Here is a 23,044-nt window from a genome sequence, read left to right on the forward strand (position 1 = left end):
CTGAAAAATGTTTTTAGCCACCAATTATGGGGTGAAAACTTTCTTTTTTATGTTTAAACCTGTTTGAAAAGAGGGGGATGTACCAGGCGGATGAGCAGCACAAGTTTAGACACAACAAGATTTGATTTCATTCCCAGTCTCCCACCAAAGACCAGAATTCCCTCAGTGGCCTCGCAGAACTTCTGTAGACCTCCGGGCTTTGATGAATGGCTTGACGTGCAGGGCTTTGATGTCAGGAAAGCATTAAATCATGATTTGAGTACATTCACTGTAAAACATATATATTTTCATGATTTGTTTTCACAACATTTTTTCTTTTGTAATATCAACGTAGATAATTTATGTGGTTCAGATAACATCATATTTTGAGTTACTATTAATTAAATCAAACTCCTTTAAATTTGAATGTCAATGAACTCAAAATTTTAAGGCAACCAGGTTACTTTAAGTTAAACCAACAATATTTTTTGCAGCTAGCGTTGTTATTAGTGACTAAAACTATAAAAAACAATTTTTTAATAATTTAAATAAAATGTAATATAAATATTAGATATTTTATATATATATATATATATATATAATACATTTTAAAACTATAAAATCTAAATGTGAAAACTGTACATTGTAAAAAGATATGATCAATAAGTAATGACAACATATTTTTACATTGCTTTAATTCATCGAAATAAGTTAAGCAATTTTTTGTACAAAAGTTGAAAAATAAATAAATATAGTTCAAATGCAAATGGCAAATATGACACAAAGGGCAGTAAGTGCACATCACCAGCTGTTGTGCCAATGACATGATGTACAAATAGGAAATGAGCCAAATTCATGCTGTGCAATTTACAAATATAGTTCAAATGACACACAGTATGATGCATAAGTATAATGTGCAAAAGTGGAACAGTGGTAGAGTTCATAAGCAAATATTGACAAGAAAACAATTAATTTTTTAACAGCCTTTAGCCTTTTGTATATTGACTAAAACTATACAAATAATTGTAATAATTGAAATAAAATGTAATATAAATATATATGTATAAAAAACTATAAAATCTAAATGTGAATGTAAACTGTACATTGTAAAAAAAAAAGTATATGATATATGAAGTTATAACATGTTATTACATTGCTTTAATTTTTGTACAAAAAAATTGTTATACAAGATTCAACAAATTTTTTAAGTCAGTTTCATTTAAGTTGGAAAAACACACACACACACACACACACACACACACACACACACACACACACACACACACACACACACACACACACACACACATATATATATTAGTTCAAGCGCAAATGCCAAATATGACACAAAGGGCAGTGCACATCACCAATTGTAGTGCAAATGACATGATGTACAAATAGGAAATGAGTCAAATTCATGCTGTGCAATTATAAAAATATATAAATATACAAATATAGTTCAAATGACATACAGTATGATGCATAAGTATAATGTGCAAAAGTGACACAGTGGTATAGTTCATAAGCAAACATTGACAAGAAAACAATTATTTAAACAGCCTTTAGCCTTTTGTAGATTTTATTTTTCAAAAGTAAAGCACATCTTTAGGTTTCACCTTGTTGTTCCATGAGTGCACAACACATAAATATTAAAAGTGTAACTGCAATATAATGATGACGGGAGGTGTTAAGGTGTATAGCTACTACATGTTATGACTTTAGGATCAATTTGGGACTTAAATATCTGTTTATGATTGGATTTCATTCTTGATTTTTCTATCTTATATTTTTGATGGAGTTTTGATGTGCTTTCGTTAATAATAATGAGGTTAATAATAAATTCAAAACAGACACTGCCATTTTTACTTAAGTAATAAATATAACTAAAATGATTATACTGTTTTCAGTAGTATACAAATATAAATATAAGATGAAACAAATCAATGTTAGAAATGTTTCCTTGGCAACTAACTGAAATAAGTTTAAGTTGAGGTACTAAAATGGCTCAAACAAAACAGAAATAAAAATAAAGCTAAATAGAAATATTTAAAAGAAAACCTTTTGAACCTGAATTCAAAACAGACATAATGTAAATGTACACACATTTCCAGGACAACAATAAAGAACATTCACGCATATTTCTATAAATACACAAAGCAATTCGTTTATGTTTGTTATTTCGTTTCACAGTAGACTGAATGAATGAATGCCTCTCTACAAATGGCCGCGCGGGTTTGACGACTTTCACTGCGGATGGCAACTAAACCCGCGCATGCGCATTAACCGCGTCCGAGTGCCCGATACAAGATGGCGGAGTCGGTGGGGAGGGAGAGGCGGAGGCGGGTCCGAACCGAATAGAGCAAAGCCTATTGAGGACTCCCATCAAACCTCTCCAAGGTAAGGGATTCAGCCATTGAAGAGCAGCACTAGACCTATGGGCGCGTGGCGGAATGCACGGGGCACAATAATATCCCCACGGTTGCTGCAAACGTGCGCAGTGCACGTAATAAACAGACATTATAATGCGCAGTGAGCGCGGCGCCTAGTATGCGAGAGCGCGCGCCATCTTGTCGACCGTTTCCACTAAGCCAAAGTGCGCGCCTAAAATTTGTGGTCGTAACGGTCGAAAATTGACGGGGTTAAAACTAAATAAATGAGCAGTTTGACACACTATGGTGATGGCCCTATGTATCCTCGTCCTTTCTGTGCCCAAATGAAGCCAGATGCCACGCCACTTGGTCTTATTTTACCTGCTCTATCCAGCACATCAGCTTGTGCTGCCGTAGTAGCTCTTTGTTGGATGTTTTTCTCCTCCTCCTTCGGGTTTGTTTTCGGGCGGCTCGATCTGGGGTGGGCGGCGTAGCAGGCGCATGCGTGCCCTTCTTTCGCTCATTTGCGCTCTTATTAACGACGATAAACGCTGTAAACACTTTCGTAGAATAAATACATGATGTATGGTCGGATACCCTGGGTTATTAACCAAAAAGACCCACTGTAATACTATGGTACAATCGTATTGCTATCCGATACAATACTGTACCATGTCCACGCCATAGTGTTTTTTAAAGGTTTATTTGTTGGAAAAAACGCCGTTCGTGTCTTTTCTGAGATTGAGTGATAAATTACTACTGTCAGTATTTAAATACATGCCAACTCGGACCAGCGAAATAAATGTTAACCATGGTATCACCCCGATATTCCTCAGAAGTACAAATAGAGAGTGTCTATATATCATTTTAAAACATTACCATCAGTGTAACGTAACCATGATACTGAATATTTACGTATGACGTACCATATTTACTACAAGGTATGTGTACGGAAATGTCACAACGTATGGTCATTGGAAATCCCATACAAGAAATTACCATGGTAACGTTAATCATATCTCATATCTATGAATAAAATGTTTGTTTTTTTAACTCTGTATGTGTAACTGTTAAAGGATCCAAAGTTTCACTTTTATTGTGTGTAAGTTTCATTATCTTCCTGCAGAGTTTTTCTTTCACATTCACCCAAGCAAGCAAAAGGCATAGCTCACCTAAAAAAGAAAAATCTGTCATTATTTTATTACCTCATACATAATTATTTTACTTACTACAGGCTGTTTTATTTTTATGTCCACAACTGAATTACCTTTTGGGAATTAATAAAATTGAATTGTACTGTGTTGACTTTTTTTTGAGCTGAGACACCCAATACTCACCCAATAAATAAGCTTTATTTTGCCGTCAAATGACTTTGTGTTCTTTTGACCTATTCAAAACTTTATTATTGGAGCTTTTATCTTCTATTTTATTAAGCTTAGGATGTGAATTGTTTTTTTGTATTCGTGTTTTATACATGCCATAATGTCAGACCCAACCAAACACAACATTTAGGGTTAAAGGGTTTGTTCATCCAAAAAAATTTAATTATCCCATAATTTACTCTCTCTCCACGCCATCCTAGGTGTATGACTTTCTTCTTTCAGTTTTGATTTGTTCTATCCTCTGCATTCATTCATCAATACGTCATGCGCCGGGTCAGAGATCACTCTTCGGCCAGAACTAGACTCGCGTACGGCCATTACCGGAAGCCAGTGATTATAGTTTATAACGTTATAAATATGGATATTTTTTGCTTCAGAAGGCCTTTATTAACCCCCTGGAGCTGGATGGATTACTTTTTTGGGCTTTAAAATCTCAGGCTCTATTCACTCCCATTATAAAGCTTGAAAGGGCCAGTATATATTTAAAATTTGCTGAAAGAAGAAAGTAATATACACCTAGTAGGCTTGAGGGTGAGTAAATCATGGGATCATTTTTATTTTTAGGTCAACTAACCCTTTAATTTGACCTTCAGTGCTCTCAGAATTGCAATGCTTTCATTTTGTAAAGATGAAACCTTTTCTATCATAAGACGGGACAAATGAGGAGCTATGACGAGTGAAAACCACGGAACAGTAAAGGCAGATCCGCCAATGGTCATGTCGCCCACCGGGTCCACGTCACAGCCGGCTCCATTATCGCCCTCGACCAGCAAACCCATCCAAGAGCTCCCAGGTCCGTATCTATGAGGCTTAATTGACCAATAATCCAAATGCAGCAATGCATCTGATCTTTAAGTTTCACTTTCAGATGAGATGATTCAGGCTGGATGGTCCAAATGTTGGAGTAAAAGGGAGAATCGGCCATATTACTTCAATCGGTTCACTAACCAGTCGCTGTGGGAAATGCCTGTCCTTGGGCAGCACGATGTCATTGTAAGCTCAGCCTTCAGAACCAATTAAATCTCAGTATTATGAATGTAACATTTGGGGAAGAACTTTGACAGGGTTTTTATATACAGTTTCTTTAGATATAATACCAAATGTTTAATAGTTTTCCTGTATTATATTTAGTTTAAGCTATACTTTATTAGTAAAAACTATTTTTAATAATATAATAACAACACTGTCCTGTATTTGCTGTCGTTTCAGTCGGATCCTCTGGGGTTGAACGCGGCTCCTGCCTCTGGTGAGGCATTAGGCGACGCAGGTCTGGGAAACGGGCAGCGCAAAAGACATCCGTCAGAGGATGCTTCTCAAACGGGCCCTAATAGTTTCAAGAGGCCAAAGGTCAGATTTCTTCCTAATAGCAAAAATAGATGCAAAGTTATTTGATATTCCAAAACAAATTTAGCATCAACTGTTGGTTTTAGTCCTTTTTAGTGAATACATTTTCTGATTTCTCTTCGATTTCAGGTTGAGATTCCTGTCACTCCAACCACTCCCACTGTCCCTATTTCTCCCAGCACGCCAGGAGTCAAACCCTGGGCCAACGCCACAGATGATAAACAAAGCCAGGCCGGCATTCCCGCGCCGGCTCCGTACCGGCCCTCTGTGTGAGTGTGGAGTTCATCTTTTCCAATTTGCACCATTCTTGGGAATCCTTTTTTCCTATCACATATTTTAGTAATAATCATAAATTAGGCATCATTCGAAAGCTTGAACACTCAAAATTGATCATGTGAAAACTATTTAAATCGGGCATTGTGTTACAATGGAAACAGTACTTTAAATCCTTTTAATGTGCTAAACTTGAAACACAACTTGGTTAGTAGAGCTGCACGATTCTGGATAAATTGAGAATCACTAGTTTTATTTTTTGACAAAAATAGAGATCATCATGATTCTCCCCTAAACAAAATAGCATGAAATTTATTAGAGGTTCTGACATAATGTTAATTGCTGCTGTCTATTTAAAGATATTTAATTTGGATTTTTTTCTTTAGCAGTTTGAATGAATGATTCAATGACTCATTAAGACTTCACTTGTTTTATTACTGGATAAATCAGTTTAGGGCCGCAACGACGCGTCGACGTCATCGATTACGTCGACTATGAAAATACGTCGAAATGCGTCGACGCGTCACATTATTTATTTACGTTTAAATATCGAGTAATGGCGGCTTCTGCTTCATGGTGAAAATGACAGACCACGATCATCCAAAGTATGGGAATACTTTAAACTACGGTTTTTAAAAGTTGTGTATGCACCTGTAGATTGGAGACCCGCGGGACCCAACGCAACAGAGTGCGGCGCGGAAATATGGATCTGATGGCCGAGTGCGGGCGCGGGCGGTAATGCACCCGTGTGTGTGTGTGTGTGTGTGTGTTAGGGCTTGCATAGACTAGTCGAGTAGTCGATAGATCGACTACTTCAACCACTATTCGACGCCGTCGGAAACAATCGACTACTCGAGCGTCCATTAACCATAAATGAATTAAAAATGGCGAACGTCACCAACAGACAACACACATCAGATGTGTGGAAGTATTTCATCAAGCATGACAAAAATATAGTAATTGGCCAACTCTGCAAGAGGCCGTTCACATATTGCGTCTAAAAACGTGTGGAAAGTGCGGCCGTGCCGCTGTCTCCAACAAGCGCTTGCGCTCCCGCTCCCATGGCGTCTGTCGTTGCTATGCAACCAACCATGAACTGCGCTCTCCATGATGACGACGAAGAAGTATCAGCAAAGGATTAATTGATTTATAGCCCTTGCATTAGCTTTACTACTATATATATTTCTGGAGATGAGAAGGAAAAACCCGCCTGGGAAAAACTAGCGCACCGCGTTGCTTCCACTATGAGCGCGCTGGCCGCGCGCCTACATTTGAAATGTCGACCTTGAGCGCGAAAAAGACGCGATATGTGAACGGCCCCGTCTGAAATGAAAGGTAAGAACGGCTATTTATTTGGCTTTAGACTGTTACATGAAAATTTTAAAATGAAATGTCATAATTATAATGTTTTGAGAGTTTACTTATGTAATTGTTGCATTAGGCTATGAATTAATAATGTTTATTGATAAGATCTAGCTATTTCATGTCTTTTCATTTACAGTAGCATGAACCACGAGTAGTCGAGTAACTCGAGTATTGTTTTGATAAGAAATCGACTAGCAGAAATCAGTAGTCGTGCAACCCCTAGTGTGTGTGCTGGTTGCGGGAGAATAAAACGATTTGCGAGACTCCCGCAAAATAGAATTATCTATAAATTGAACATCTATAAACAAATAAATTGTCATTCATCTGTTGCACAAAAGCAACAATAACAAACAAAATAGAAACGATTTACAGGCCAGAGTCTCTATCTATTTATAACATGTTTGCAGCGTTGAACAATGTAGCCAATCACAGACAGATGTGTTGATTTCTTGAACGCAAATCAGATGCATTTACGAATCCCCTCACCGCTCAAAATTGACTTTTTGTTCAGTGCTGAATTCTGCACACTGGCAAATCATCTGATTATAGCAAACAAAGTGTAGATATTATGAAAGATTAATTGTGCAGCCAGTTTCATTTATAATAACAGAGATTTGTGAGATCGCGATGAATTGAGATGTCAGCTTTTTAGAAATTATTAAGGGAGAAATCCGTCCCGCGCAGGTCTCTAATGTAGACTTTAAAAACAAACGACTAACGTTATATTTACATTAACAGGAGCCTAGGCTGCAATCTAGTGTATGTGAACCTTTTTGCAGATAAACACAAGTGCATTTTCGGACAAGTTAATTGAGTAAATCATACTCCCACTAAAGTAATTAATAACAGACTATATTAAACACGTTTCCTAAATAGGCCTGTGACTGTATCTTACATTTTATGAAACAGTACCATTAGTTAAAAATAAAGCTTAAAATGCTTCCTGTTCGCATATTTCATAATAAAATGACAATTACCCTTTCTGAAATACATTTTTTTTTGTCGTCATTCATAGATTTCATGTTAAAATAATATACAGATGCACTACCCTCTTCAAAATACAGCTGATATATTGTTGTACTTATTTATTGTAAAGTTTGCCAATGGATAAATCAGCTAATCCAAAAAATAATCATTAGATTAATCGGAAAAATAATCGTTAGATTAGTCGATTAATCGAAGAAATAATCGATAGATTAATCGACAACAAATATAATCATTAGATGCAGCCCTAAATCAGTTGCTGCATCCCAATTAGCATACTATCCGTCCTAAATAGTATTCGAAATTATAATTAGTGTGTCCCAAATCATAGTATGTCGAGTCTTCCAAAAGATACTCGAATGGTCTACTTTTTCCGGTTAGAATCGGAAGTGCAGATCCGTGTGCACTCTAGCGGCTAATATTGCCCACAACCCATTGCGTGTTGGACGAGGATTCAATTAGAACTACAAATGCAAATAAAAAGTGTAAAAAAAACTACAAATATGACGGATGTGCGACTCCGAGTAGAGAGGTTTAGATAAAGGGATTGGAGTGATTGATTATCAGTATTTATCTTACCTGACGAAAATATATTTATTCAATGTTATCAACATTATATTTCATCTGCAACAGCATTGTGAAGTTTTGTAATGATACGTTTGGTCATTAAGTTTTAAATGCATCATTATGCAAATTGCAAACACATGAGGAGAGTCTCTGCATGAAAACCCCCCCGACTGGCAGATCAACATGCTACTACATTTCTCTCAGAAACGGTAGGAAATTAAATGTGGAGGATTTTAACTGTGACAGTATGATTGACAGATCAGTTTAAACGTAACTAACCGAAGATTTGACTGATTTACTCTCTGCCGTAGACATCAGTGTTTATATCCGAAATGTATATACTTTTATCCCAGTACTTGTGCAATAATTTGAAGTATTGTAACAGAAATAATGATACTGTGCGGTTGAAAAGACTGTTTGTGACAACACCAACACAGATCTGAATGTTCGCTGTGATCGCTCGTCAGAGGTTTAATAGACACAGGCGAATCGTTTTCGTTTAAGAATTAGAGCGTGTGTGTGTTTGAGTCGAGATTTCGCCCTTATAACAATTAATGGTGCAGCTCTATTGGTTTGACACATGACTTTCTCATGATTTTCTAGTTATTTTAGAGTTCCGAGTAAGCCAGGGTTCCCACGGGTCCTTGAAAGTTTGTGAATCTGGAAGAAAAAAGAAATTCAAGGCCCTGGAAAGTTTTTGAAAATTAACACACATAGATACAGGTCCTTAAGTGTGTGAATTTATTTTGTGCAAGAAAATTTCTGAAAAAAATTCCTTATTATTCCCTCCGGTCCGCTAATGTGTTACTTCACCAACACTTCGTGGCCTATGCACACTAACTTGCTTGATTTGCGTTAGTTACGCGCAGTTAAATGTTTCCCGCGTGAGGTACTTTGTGTTGTACGTTGCCATGACGTTCATAATTGAATTGAGAATGACTCCTTAATTCCAATTCAATTCTTGAATTTGAATTGATGTCAAAAACAGGATCTAGAATTACAATTCGAATTTGAATTAAAGGAAGCAGAACTGCAATTCAATAAAAATTCAAAGAAATTCATATACATATTTTAAGTGAAGTGTTTAACAATGAAGCTTTACAGTATATGTCAGATATGATTGCATTATAAATGATATTAGTTTGAACTACTTGTACAGATTACATTAAAAGGATATGTTTTCCCCCAGCAATGAATGTTGCGACGTTCGTCTGTATAGGACAACTTAGTTTGAATAAAGGAGCAGACACTTGATCGCCTAAATTAACAAATAGTAATAATCAATGTTATAGATAAAGATACGCGGATGGGGTTTTATTTCATCCGCAACCGCACTCATCATCTGCACCGTTTTTTTTGTTTTTTTTCCCCAAATTTCAAAGCCGCACCTGCCCGTGTGATTGTTTTGCGGTCTATGGACGATGGAATGCTCTGCTGATGCGAGCCGCAAGAAAGCCCTTGTCTGTTCTAGAAAGGATGCAGCAAAGATATTTAATGCTAATGTATGAGGCATAGGCCTACGCTGAGTTTCATTCATTTACGATGAGATGCGCTCTAGTTCAACTTCACAATGCAATGCAAGTGAACGCGGCGCACCAGCGCCGGTTATTATATTGTCTGCTATATCTGCTTTTTATTTATTAAATACATGCAATTGGTTGATGAAACATTTATTAAAATTAAGATACAATTTGTACAAAACGAAATTCACTTTAAAGAAAGGCTTTCTACAAAGAAAAACTTAATGAAGTGGTAAAAATCATGTCTGACGATTTACAAAACAAAACTTGTGTTGGTAGGCTACTTGGCAAAGAATCAAATACAGTTGGAAACGACATAAACCATTAATGACACAGACTGTTAACAATTGTTTTTAATTAGTATTTAAACATTCTCTATAATAAAAAATGTTTGTAAAAAATATTTTAATAACACGATTTTGGCGGTTATAGAGATCTAATGACGGTGTTCAACTATAACCGTCGGTCTCATGGTTATATACTAACCGTCACACCCCTAGTAACTAATAACAGTAAGCAATAACATTTCCAAAGTAACCTTCCTAACACTGAATGCATGCGACACTCAAAACATTCTTTCTGTTGTGAATTTGAATCCAATTCAAATTCAATTGGGGCGGAGTAAATTCAATTTAAATTCCAATTCATGAATTGAATGGAGGCCAATTCTGAAATTCTGAATTTTGCTCAAGCCTGGTTCACGCATGCACAAAACTACTACGATGGAACCTCAACGTTTGTTGTTGGACTCAATAAATGTGTCCCCAACATTAACTCCTTGAATTTGAGGGTATTGGACCTGGAAAGTTCTTGAAAGGTCCTTGAATTTGAAGTTAAGCGAGGTGTGGGAACCCTGGTAAGCTCTTTCAGCTGTTGAGCTCTGGAGACATGATACGACTCTGCGCCTTGACATGTCTGAACTGGACTTTGTGTTTCAGAGTGTACTGGGACCTGGACATTCAGACCAACGCTGTGATCCGAGAGCGAGCCCCAGTGAACCACCTCCCTCCACACCCGGAGATCGAGTTGCAGAGAGCGCAACTCACCACCAAACTACGGCAGCATTACCACGAGCTGTGCTCTCAGCGCGAGGGTGTGTGAGAAGCAGCTGTCATGTTTGACTAAATATGTCCCCATAGAGATTATACATGTTAATACCAGTCTAGCAAAATCAGCATTGTAGTGTTTTTGTCCCGTCACCCACGTCCATATTCACAGCCCGTTTTATTCTGAGTAAATGTTAACTCTTTATGAATGCATTGCAAAGCTACCGGAAAGGAAAGTAATATTGAAACTGCAGCTGTCTCCAAGTTTGAATCTTATGGGTCTTGGTAACTTGCTGAAGAGGATGAGCTCTATAAAAATGTGTACTAGTTTATAAACTTTATATACTGGTGTCTGTCGAATGTTGTTAGAAATTAATACTTATATTCAGCATGGATGCATTACATTGATCAAAAGTAGCAGTAAAGTCATTTAAAATGTTACAAAAGATTTCAATTTCATTTCTATTTATCAAAGAATCCTGAAAAAAAATGTATCACGTGTACAAAAATATGACGCACACGACCGTTTTCAACATTCATAATAATCAGAAATGTTTCTTGAGCATCAAATCATCATATTAGAATGATTTCTGAAGGATCATGTGACACTGAAGTCTGGAGGAATGATACTTATTTTCAAATAGAAAACGGTTATTGTAAATTGTAGTAATATTTCACATTATTACTGTAATTTTGGTAAGTAAAATAAATGCAGCCTTCTGAGACTTCTTTCAAACGCATTCAAAAGTCCTACTCACCCCGAACTTTTGAATTGTGTAATTGTAATTTAGAGATTATTATTATTATTATTTAGGAATAATTGGAGATTGACTAACTTTTCAGGCATAGAGCCTCCGCGGGAATCCTTCAACCGCTGGCTTTTGGAGAGAAAGGTGGTGGATAAAGGTCCGGATCCGCTCTTGCCCAGCGAGTGCGACCCGGTCATTTCCACGTCCATGTTCAGAGAGATCATGAACGACATCCCCATCAGGTACTAGTCACTGTTCATCGTATAACCAATCTCCTCTTTGTTTTTGTGTTGCATATTTCAGTATGGAAATGCTTTTATAATTTTCTAACTTGCCTCGCAACAAATGTCAGGCTCTCTCGCATCAAATACAAGGAAGAGGCCAGGAAACTCCTGTTTAAATATGCAGAGGCGGCCAAGAAGATGATCGACTCCAGGTAGTTATTTATGCTGGTTGCTAAGGTTTTGAGACTGACATGGACGTTGCATGAAAGTATGTTTCATGTTTGCGCAGAAATGCGACTCCCGACAGTCGGAAGGTGGTGAAGTGGAACGTCGAGGACACGATGAACTGGCTGAGACGAGACCATTCCGCCAGCAAGGAGGACTACATGGTACATTCTCAGTTTTGTTCAGAGCTGCCTACCTAGACAGCATTTTAAGGCGTACGTGTGCATGACCGTAATGGATCATTCCTCAGGATCGGCTCGAGCACTTACGGAAGCAGTGCGGCCCTCACGTGGCGTCTGTGGCGAAGGACTCTGTCGAGGGCATCTGTTCAAAGATCTATCACATTTCTGCAGAGTATGTACGCAGGATCCGCCAGGCTCACCACACTCTCCTTAAAGAGTGCAACATCTCAGGTAGGAGATGGAAATGGCAAGCAGAATGCAAAGAATAACAAATTAGGTCCAACTTTATATTAAGTGGCTTTAAGTACTATGTACTTGCATCGAAAAATAAGTTTAATGTTCTTATTGTGTTCAGGTTGTATTGTAAAACACTTGTGCTGCTATTGAGGTGTGATGCGGGTAATTTTAGGGTCAGGTGTGGTGGTATTGGGTGGGTTAAGGTGTAAGGGAAGGCTCAACAGTGTAATTACAAATGTAATTACAGCTGTAATCACATGTAGGTATTTTCAAAATATAAGTACAATGTAAAAACATGTAAGTCCACTAAGTCCACTGTGTCAAATTATTCATTTCATTGTAAGTGCATAATACTTAAAGCCACTTAATATAAAGTGGGACCACAAATTATTTTAAATAAATCCTGTGGTGGGAAAAAGATGTTATAAAATTTAAAAGGCAGCTATATTTTTTCATATATAAAAAAACCCAATTTATACTGTGACACATTAACATTATAAATGAGTAAAAAAAAATGGAAATATTTAGTTTCTGACTTCTGTTATGTTACATTATTAATTTTTTCCTATTCACTGTAGTACTGTACTGTAGGCTTTTCGTGTTACGATAATTGCTGAAGCATTTATCATGGTATACAGTATTATTCCACTAAGATTGTGAAATTATCATTGAAATAAGTTGCAAAAAAACTATAACAGGTTTACTTTTTTTTTTTTCTCTGAAAACAAAAAGAACTCTCAACATTTAAATTGAATAAAATAAACAAAATGTATAAAGTAAACAAATGTTTCAAACAGATTAAAGTGCAACAGAATTATAGGTAACACTACAATAAGGTCCAATTAAGTGAACATTGCATTAACTAGCATTAACAATGAATGAGAAATAGCTGCATTTGTTACACAAGTTATTGTTCTTTCTAGTTAACTAATCATCATTAGTTTAAAGAATCTTCTATATATTTGTATATACAAAAGTTTAGTCTCTTAGTTTGTTTTTCTTCTAAGTTGAATTTTTTTAAATAGCGCTTCTTATATTGTATTTATTATATTGTTGAATTTGTATCAGCCGTGTAATAACCTGTGAAACTGTTATGGCAATTAATTTAAATAAAATCAGTCAAATACAGGAGATGGAGATATCCATAAATCTGGAAAATGGTCAGTGAGGGTTTCATTGTTAGACAAAAATCGACCAACTCAAAAAAGGATGAATTTTTGTCGCTGGTGCCGATGATATTCGCTCTTGGTTTGACTTGGTGTAGAGCCCCTCTGAACTACTCTTCTTGCTTTAAAGTGGACGGCACCGAGTCGACGGAGGTTCAGGACCGGTTGGTGTATTGTTATCCAGTCAGACTGTCCATCCCGTCTCCTCCTCAGCCGCGTGTCGAGCTGCACTTCGAGAATGACATGGCTTGTCTGCGGTATAAAGGGGAAATGGTGAAGGTCAACCGCGGTCATTTCAACAAATTGGTGTGTACATGCTAACACAAGCTCAAAACAAATTAAAACCAGAAACTTACTCTACATTGGATTCATATTTTGTTGCATTTCTTTCTCTGGCATAAACAGGAACTCCTTTATCGATACAGCTGTATAGATGACCAAAGGTTTGAAAAGTTCTTGTCTCGTGTGTGGTGCCTCATCAAAAGATACCAGGTAAGACTTAAATTTACAAGCATTGGCAACCAATCAGGAAAGCAAATGCAGCATCAGTGTGTGTTTCCACCCACAGGTGATGTTTGGCTCTGGTGTGAACGAGGGGTCTGGCCTGCAGGGGGCGCTGCCTGTCCCCGTCTTTGAGGCTCTTAATAAAAAGTTTGGAGTGACGTTTGAGTGCTTCGCTTCTCCACTGAACTGCTATTTCAAGCAGTTCTGCTCCGCGTTTCCAGACATTGACGGCTTCTTTGGATCTCGAGGGTATGTAAATGGGTTCTTGACTGTCACATAATGAAAAGTGACGTTCCAACAGATTTTGAGGATCATAGTAATACATTGCTTTGCTGTCATGACTCGTTTATATTTTACCATGTACATGTCATGGTAAATGTGTACACAAACACACACACACACACACACACACACACACACACACATATATATATATATATATTAAGATTTTATTTTTATTTTTTTATATATATATATTATGGAAGCTTGTTTCCGCCACAAAAAAAAAAGATAATTGCGACTTTTTATCTCACAATTGCGAGTTTACATCTCACAATTCTGACTTTATTTCTCAGAATTGCGAAATATAAAGTCAGAATTGCGTGAAATAAAGTCGCAATTGTGTGTTATAAAGTCAGAATTCTGACTTTTTTTCTCGCAATTGCGACTTTAGATCACGCAGTTCTGACTTTATATCTCAGAATTCTGACTTTATATCACGCAATTGGGAGATATAAAGTCAGAATTGCATGATGTAAAGTCGCAATTGCGTGTTATAAAGTCAAAATTGTGAGATATGAACTATTCTAAGGTTAAAAAAAGTGTCTTTTTTTTCCTTAGAATTGGACTTTATCTCACAATTCTGAGAAAAGATGTCAGAATTGCGAGATATAAACTCGCAATTATGTGTTATAAAGTTATAAATATGTTATAAATTTCATGCAATTCTGACTTTATATCTCGCAATTCTGATAAATAAAGTCAGAATTGCGAGATGTAAACTCGCAATTGTGAGATAAAAAGTCGCAATTATCTTTTAAAATGTTTTATTCAGTGGCGGAAACAAGCTTCCATAATATATAGTTTTTATAATTGTTAATATATTTTCTTTTAAGAATTGCGATTCTACAAGTATTGCGATTTGATATTGCAATAGATTGTAATTTCTTTAACACTAGACCATTGGGAAAAGTTAAATCATACACTTATAAAGACTGTACATGATGTATTAGATGAGTCATATTTACTTTCTGACTTTTATTTCAGAAGCATTATACAATACTACATTCTCTTGAATAAATGATTCAATAACATATACATTTTTTTAATGTATGTCTATAATGTAATCAAATTATAATTAATCTGTTACTGCCGTTATATAAAAGCATTACCGTTTCCTCATGTCTGTCCTCACAGGCCGTTTCTCAGCTTCTCTCCGGCCAGTGGCTCATTTGAGGCGAACCCTCCGTTCTGTGAGGAACTCATGGACGCCATGGTGACACGCTTTGAGGTGTGTGACTCTTAGTCTCGGCCCAAATTCATTAGCCTTGGAATATCGTCATATAAAATGTCCCATACCGAATCTCATTGTCTCTCCATCTTTCCCAGGATCTTCTGGAGCGCTCCAGCGAGCCACTGTCCTTCATCATCTTTGTGCCAGAGTGGCGTGACCCGCCGACCCCTGCGCTGACACGGATGGAGTCCAGTCGCTTCCGGAGGCACCAGATGATCGTGCCCCCCTTCGAGCACGAGTACCGCAGCGGCTCGCAGCACATCTGCAAAAGGTCAGACATTTGTTGGTACAGGGTTTCCGCGGGGTCTTAAAAAGTCTAAAATTCTTAACTTTAAATTTAAGGCCTTAAAAAGTCTTAAAAACGGCCAGATTTTCATCCTAGGTCTTAAATTTCATTTAGTCAGGTCAAGTGTTTACTCTCGTTCATTTCCAGAAACGCTGGCCGCAGAAAGTTATTACAAAGTAGCAAAAAAGTATCGAGTTGTAGCCTACAAAGCGGAGCTCTAGCAGGGGTCTCCAACACGTCGCTCGCGTGCTAGCAGTCGCTCGTGGCTTGATATGAGCTAGCTCGCCAGAGGCCGTTCACATATCGCGTCTTTTGCACGCTCAAGTTTGTTCAAATATAGGCGCGGCAAGTGTGCTCATAATTGAAGCGACGCGCTCATTTTTTTACCAGGCGCAACGAGATGAAAAAAATCTAAACTTTTCAGAATGCCGCAAACGCACCGCAGGTCATGTGACAGGAACCAACCAATCACCCCTTTCCATAACAACATTGAAAGCTCAGTCAACATGAAGGATGGGGGTGCACCCAAACACTACTAATAAATATAAGCTAATGTATAAATGTCAGTAATTTATCTTTTATGACTCTAAAAATAAAAAATTATTTAAAGGCTGAAATATGAGGTTTATCTTTGTATAAAACCTTTTTTGTCAAAACTTTATTTGAACTTGTACATGTTAGTAGATAACGTGTTGCAAAACACTCTTTTAAAATCTGGCCATCACTTTTAATGGTATTTTAATGTTTACGCAAACAAAAAGTGCATATTGATGCTAATCAATTTGTTATTTGCTGTTTTTCGACATAAAACATTTTGAACAGGATTCTGTGATAACCGTGATAATTTTGGTCACTTAAATCATCTCATCATTTCCTCTCTAGTTATGATCAACTATGATCAACAATAATTGTGTTTTTACAGTATAATATGCAAAAGTACAATTTTCTATTAAAAAATATCTACCTCTCCCTCTCTCTCACACACACACACACACATCAGATAATCCTAGATAGATAGAAAGATAGATAGATACTCTAATGATCCCGAGGTAACTATCAATCTAACTTGGATAATGCGTCGTGTAGGTCTTAAATTTCAATCTTTATGGTCTTAAAATGTCTTAAAAAGGTCTTAAATTTGACTTACTGAAACCTGCAGAAACCCTGTGGTAGTAGGGGTGTCACTTTACGTTCGAAAATCGATCGGACCAACCAACACAAGTTTCGAAAACGAAAATAGGGAATCGACTTTAACGGCCTTCTCTCGGAGCGCGTCCAGCTCGTCACGATACGCCCGCAGCGAACGCGCATCACACAGCAACTACAGGCTCTGACACACACACATAACAGCAGATTATCCTTCAGATTATCTTCTCTGTTTACTACAAAAATGTGAATTCTGCCGGTATTCAGACAGTCTCATGCATAGAGATACAGATTCGGGCTACGGTCTACAATCGCCTACGTAGGTGAAATTTGTTTGACTTTTTTAATTGTAAACACAGCCATGTTGAAGCCTGCAGTGATGTTGTTCAGTGATGTTATGGCAATCCATTCTGCTTTTGTTTTTTCGAGAATGTTGCACTCCTGTTTGTCATTGTGCACGAAACTTCACGCCAATAAATCATCAGAAATATTGCTGACTTGTGCAGCGTGCGCCCTCTTTACGTTTGTCCTAATGCCTGTTAGTTGTCCGTGGATTTGCCTATATTTGGCGTTTAAAATGGAAACGTCTTTAGACATGGAAAATCGATTTTACAATCGATTAAATGAACACTTATGTCTAAAAAATCGAACAGGATTTTTTCACAGAAGTGATAGCCCTAGTTGGAAGGGCTGGGCCTTGTGACATATATCATGGCGACAACGATATAAACGTGTATCTGTATATTAGATTCGTGCATTCGCTCTTAAAGTAACAGTAAACCTTTTTATTATAGTTCACGCACAGCATCATACGGTAATTTACTGGTAATGTTTTAACTTCTCATACTGCTAAATTGCCAGAACCGATTTGCTGGTATTTTTAAAAGGTCCTGTTCACACATGATCTTTTAATGGTAATTTTCCAGTAAAGACTATGTGTGAAAGGGGCAATGTTTTTTTTTTTTTTTTCTCACTACTGTTGAATTTATACAGTTTAGTGCTGTCAAACGATTAAAATATTTAATCGTGATTAATCGCATTAATGTCATAGTTAACTCGCAATTAATCGCACATTTTTATCTATTCTTAAATGTCTCTTGATTTCTTTTTGTCCCATTATTTTTTTTCTCATTTTAATGCTCTTATCAACATGGAAAAGTGGATCGGCTTGCTTTGTTCAAATGTTTTTTATTGAAAACAACATTGGCATATACTGTAGTGTTCAATTTCACAATAACATGCTCTCTTGGAGCAAATAATCTCCCACACAATGTAACACTGTCCATCAATAAAAGGGTGAAAGATATACTGACTAGGGGTGTGACGGTTAGTATATAACCGTGAGACCGACGGTTATAGTTGAACACCGTCATTAGAACTCTATAACCGCCAAAACCGTGTTATTAAAATATTTTTTACAAACATTTTTTATCATAGAGAATGTTTAAATACTAATTAAAAACAATTGTTAACAGTCTGTGTTATTAATGGTCTACGTCGTTTCCAACTGTATTTGATTCTTTGCCAAGTACCCCTTGACAATCATTTGAGATATATAAAAGCTATGATATAGTGATGTGCCATCATTATGAGATTTATTAAACAAATGAAAAACATTTGCAATAATAAACATTAGCAATGAACATTTGCAATCGGGAGACATGGTTTTTACCACTTAATGAAGTTCTGTTTTGTAAATCGTCAGATTTTTACCACTTCATTAAGTTTTGCTTTGTAGAAAGCCTTTCTTTAAAGCGAATTTCGTTTTGTACAAATTGTATCTTAATTTTAATAAATGTTTCATCAACCAATTGCATGTATTTAATAAATAAAAAAGCAAATATAGGAGACAATATAATAACCGTGACATCGAGGCTCCGATGCGCCGCGTTCACTTGCATTGCATTGTGAAGTTGAACTAGAGCGCATCTCATCGTAAATGAATGAAACTCAGCGTAGGCCTATGCCTCATACATTAGCATTAAATATCTTTGCTGCATCCTTTCTAGAACAGACAAGGGCTTTCTTGTGGCTCGCATCAGCAGAGCGTTGCATCGTCCATCCATAGACCGCAAAACAATCAGCGGATGGCGGGCGGGTGGGTGCGGCTTAGAAATCTGGTCAAAAAACGTTGGTGCGGATGATGAGTTTTGTGATGCGGTTGCGGATGAACTAATACCCCATCCGCGTATCTCTACTATTGATAACAACATTGAACACTACACAAATATTAATTTTATTCAAACTAAGTTGTCCTATAACAGACGCCCATAACCTTTATCACCAATTCTGAAACCGGCACACCCCTAATACTGACGACTGTTAATCTCACGATAAAAAAATGGACGCTGTTAAAATGGGTTTGCGTTGACGCCGTTAATAACGCGTTTAACTGACAGCCCTAATACAGTTAACTTTTTTTCTCGGAATTGTGAGATATAAACTGACAATAATGTGAGAAGTCACAATTGAGAGATGAAAAATTCACAATTGCCTTTTTTTATTTATTTTTTTATTCTGTTGCGAAAACAAGCTTCTATAATATCGTAATGTATATCATTAACGTGTAATAATATTTCTCAGATTTAAGATTTCTAAGATTTTGGTCCCATCTCAACCCCAAATTTTTTGGTCTATTTCCTTGTTCTAGTGGTTTTTCATTGTTTGTTTACTGCACGAAACCGATGGTTTAACTTGTGGTTTGCTCTCTTGACTTTGCGTCTCCCAGAGAAGAGATGTACTACAAGGCCGTCCATGGAACAGCAGTCATTTTCCTCCAAAACAATGCTGGCTTTGCCAAATGGGAGCCCACTACGGAGAGAATCCAGGATCTCCTGGGGGCGTATAAGGTCTCCGGGCGTTCGTTGCCCTCACCTGGTCCCTCTTCAACCAGTACCGGAGACAAAGACTCCAAACCGGCCCAGGAACGAACCGCTAGGAGTCAAGACAACAGCAGTCCTGTTGACAAGACTGCACCGGACACAACAAACATTTAGACACGGCGCTGGGCGTGTGGACACGTGTATGTATGTTCATGGGAAAGAGTCTGTGATTGAATGAGAGGTATAATATTGCGCTGTTGGGTTTAGATGTTCACGCGAGAAGACGACTCTTTCTTCCGCATCTATTATTTAATATTATTTGTTTTAGGGGTTTGAGTCTCATAATGTTTTTTTTTTTTTTTTTTTTTTTTTTTCAGTGTATATATAGTTTGGTCACCTATTTTGTTTTTTGTGTGTGTGTAGTCAAGCATATCATATTCTTTCTTTTTCTTTTTTTGTTGGCCTTTTTGGGTGAGTCTCATTAAACCGTGTCATATTTCACACCTAGATCAAAAGAAAAATATTTTGCATAAAGAAAATGAAGCTTTTTTTCCATAAATGTTCTCATTATTTTCAATGGTGTTTAAACTGACATTATTTTCATTCATTATACAGTACTGTATTATTACAGTTAAAAGGTTATTATTAAAATGCGATTTTAAAAATATAAAATCAGCCTAAATTGAATTAAACACAATGTAATGTATTAGCATTGGGATATCTTTACTCAAATACATTCTTCATACTTTTGTTGTTGCATTATAACATATAGAAATAATGTAACAATGCAAAAAAGCTTCATTTTCCAAACTAAATAAAATTTTGATGATTTTGGAGTGAAATATGACATGCTTTGTGACATTCACGCTTTAACTTTGTGCTTTTCTCACTGGCAGGAATACGAAGCTGCCATAGTGTTTGTCTGTTGTTCTTCTTAGGTAATTCTGTGTCAGACGACGACCGGCGATCAGGCAGCTATGTTTAAAAGCCTTCATCATGACATCAAGCTTCTCAGATCAATAGTTGACTCCTGTTACACCCATTTGTTTTTAAAATCCATCGGCGTTCCTTTCCAAGTTGAGTGGTTAAGTTTGATTTCTTCATGATAGAATATATATTGTATGTAATAACAAAAGATCAGCTGACAAGCAGAAAAGTAGTCATCCATCTGCAGTTTTCTTTTATTCCTAAAGTATTGTACAGAACACAATAGCACATCTGAAATAGTTTTTTGTACCTTTATTGCGTTGTTCTTTTCTGTACAGTACAAGCCTGTGTGAATCCTATTGTGGCATTCCGGGTCACGTCAATTGTAGCATTTAGCGAGTGGAAAAAGACAATTTCTTATTAGTTATGAAAGCATTAATTCCAACTGTTTGTGGTTTTATTGAAAAATGATTTAGCTCCTAAATATGGCGTACGCCCCTCGTTTTTCTCTCCGGCGGTGAGTCTACCTCTCATTTCGGGTGTTTCATAATTGAGAGCTCCGACACCTGGAAACTCGAACGAAGAAAAGCAAACCAGGCTTTTTCTTCCTCTAATAAATGCATCGGTGTCCGGTTATTCGAATTGGTTGCTATTGCCTTGATTTCACTGTTTCGTGTGTGAAAAGTGCTTTAAAAGATTACTTTTTTTTTCTAATCATAGAAATTTGTTTACATAATATTGAGTTTAAATTGTATCACTGGGCAGCGTTTTGAATGTACATTTTAAAAAAGGAAAAGAGAAGTTATTGATCGAATTTGTTGCTACAATTGGACTTTAAATGTTGCGATTATTAACACTACAATGGTGTTTTTTTTTTTGTTTTTTTTTTTGCCATGTTAATACGCATGTAGTAATTCGTATTGTATACTATCACTTTATTAAACCCAATCACTTCCATCTGTAAGTAAGTATAGGTTTTTTATGTTTTTTTTTTTTTTTCACTGGACTACATTGTCTTGTAGCCAAACTTGGGAAATGGCTTTTATATTTGGTTTAAAAGCGTTCCAGTGGTTTGACGCGTAATGTAACCCAGTTTGCCATTTTTAAAATCCAACATAACATCACATTGAGCATCGGGCACTTGTTGGATTTCCTAATCCCAGTGTGGATCACCAGCAAAACTGTAGATGTTGTACAGAACATGGGTATGAAGTTTGTTGTTTTCCCACACGGCTGTTGTGAGTCTATTTGAAAAGAACACAAAAGATGTCTTTCACCATGATTTTTTTTTTATTATTTTTTATTTAACTTTTTGGTTTTAAACTGTTTATGAATTACAGAATTTATGAAATAGTTGTTTTAAACTAAACCAAAGTGTTATTAAAAAAAAAGAGGAGGAATTTATCTTGTATCTTAAAGTAGAACCGTGTACGATTGCATCAGTAATGCATAAAGTGTAACCAGCAAAAACATCCATTTATCCATAACTTTATTTTTATAATTCTCTTTTTGTTCTTTGTTTTCTTACAAAAAGTGTGTTTAGGTTTTTATTGTGCATGACCTGATATTTTGCATTACAAAAAAAAAAAAAAAAACTATATAAATTGTACAAATCTATATTGTTTAGTTAGTTGTAAGCTTTGCCACACTAGGCTTTTAACCGATTTGCATTTATCAGTCATGTTGATTGATTTATATTTGGTCGCCATTGCGTTTGTTGATTCAATGTCCTCTAAAATGCCATGAATGTCTCCCCTGTAATCTTATTCTGATAAAGACAAAGATTCAGTGAATGTAAATATGTCTGTGCTTATATAATTTGTTTCTTCTACCTGTATATTATCTGTGTTGTGGCATTTCCCATCACCTAAAGTGGTATAAAGATTTTCCTCTGAATCAGAAAAGCTCTCAGTAAAATATTGAAATCATAAACCCATCTCTGGCATTTTGTTTTAATATTTATTGTACATACTTGGTCTTGCTCACACAAGTGTCATCAGCTTAGAATTTGATGAAACTACTGTAACAAAAAAGTAACATGGTATTACTTATGGAAATGGTACCATGGTAATACCATGTTTTATGTGCACTTGGCATAGGGTACTTTGAAGTACCTTGTAGTTCTGTGTACATAAATATGGTAGTCATTTATTATCATGGCATAACGTCTTTATTTCTTTTAACGAAAAAGATACCGTTGTATGAAATACACACCGATAGCAAATCATGAAAGT

The 23,044-nt window shown here is 36.5% G+C and overlaps 1 protein-coding gene across 2 annotated transcripts; it reads left to right on the forward strand.

Moving 5' to 3' along the window:
• The first annotated feature begins 2,288 nt into the window (after nt 1-2,288).
• On the forward strand, nt 2,289-22,382 carry pcif1 (phosphorylated CTD interacting factor 1). Of its 2 annotated transcripts, none has more exons than XM_081381564.1 (16): nt 2,289-2,376; nt 4,381-4,523; nt 4,599-4,723; nt 4,940-5,077; nt 5,204-5,343; nt 10,722-10,876; nt 11,673-11,820; nt 11,931-12,014; nt 12,092-12,191; nt 12,278-12,440; nt 13,743-13,918; nt 14,018-14,104; nt 14,181-14,365; nt 15,533-15,626; nt 15,725-15,900; nt 19,790-22,382. In XM_081381564.1, exons 2-16 carry the CDS (start codon nt 4,400-4,402, stop codon nt 20,055-20,057), a joined length of 2,163 nt encoding a protein of 720 aa, XP_081237690.1. In that variant the 5' UTR covers nt 2,289-2,376; nt 4,381-4,399; the 3' UTR covers nt 20,058-22,382. The 2 variants fall into 2 exon arrangements, with proteins under 2 accessions (XP_081237690.1, XP_081237691.1); XM_081381565.1 differs by having other exon boundaries at nt 2,310-2,376; nt 4,359-4,523.
• The last annotated feature ends 662 nt before the right edge of the window (nt 22,383-23,044 follow it).

The sequence above is a fragment of the Scardinius erythrophthalmus genome, assembly GCF_964197995.2.
Source record: "Scardinius erythrophthalmus genome assembly, chromosome: 12".
NCBI lineage: Eukaryota > Metazoa > Chordata > Actinopteri > Cypriniformes > Leuciscidae > Scardinius > Scardinius erythrophthalmus.

Coding starts and splice junctions, on each gene's coding strand:
- pcif1 (XM_081381564.1), top strand. CDS start 4,400: ATGACGAGTGAAAACCACGGAACAGTAAAGGCAGATCCGCCAATGGTC. Junction 5,078..5,203: donor ATAGTTTCAAGAGGCCAAAG/GTCAGATTTCTT, acceptor CTTCGATTTCAG/GTTGAGATTCCTGTCACTCC. Junction 12,015..12,091: donor AAGAAGATGATCGACTCCAG/GTAGTTATTTAT, acceptor ATGTTTGCGCAG/AAATGCGACTCCCGACAGTC.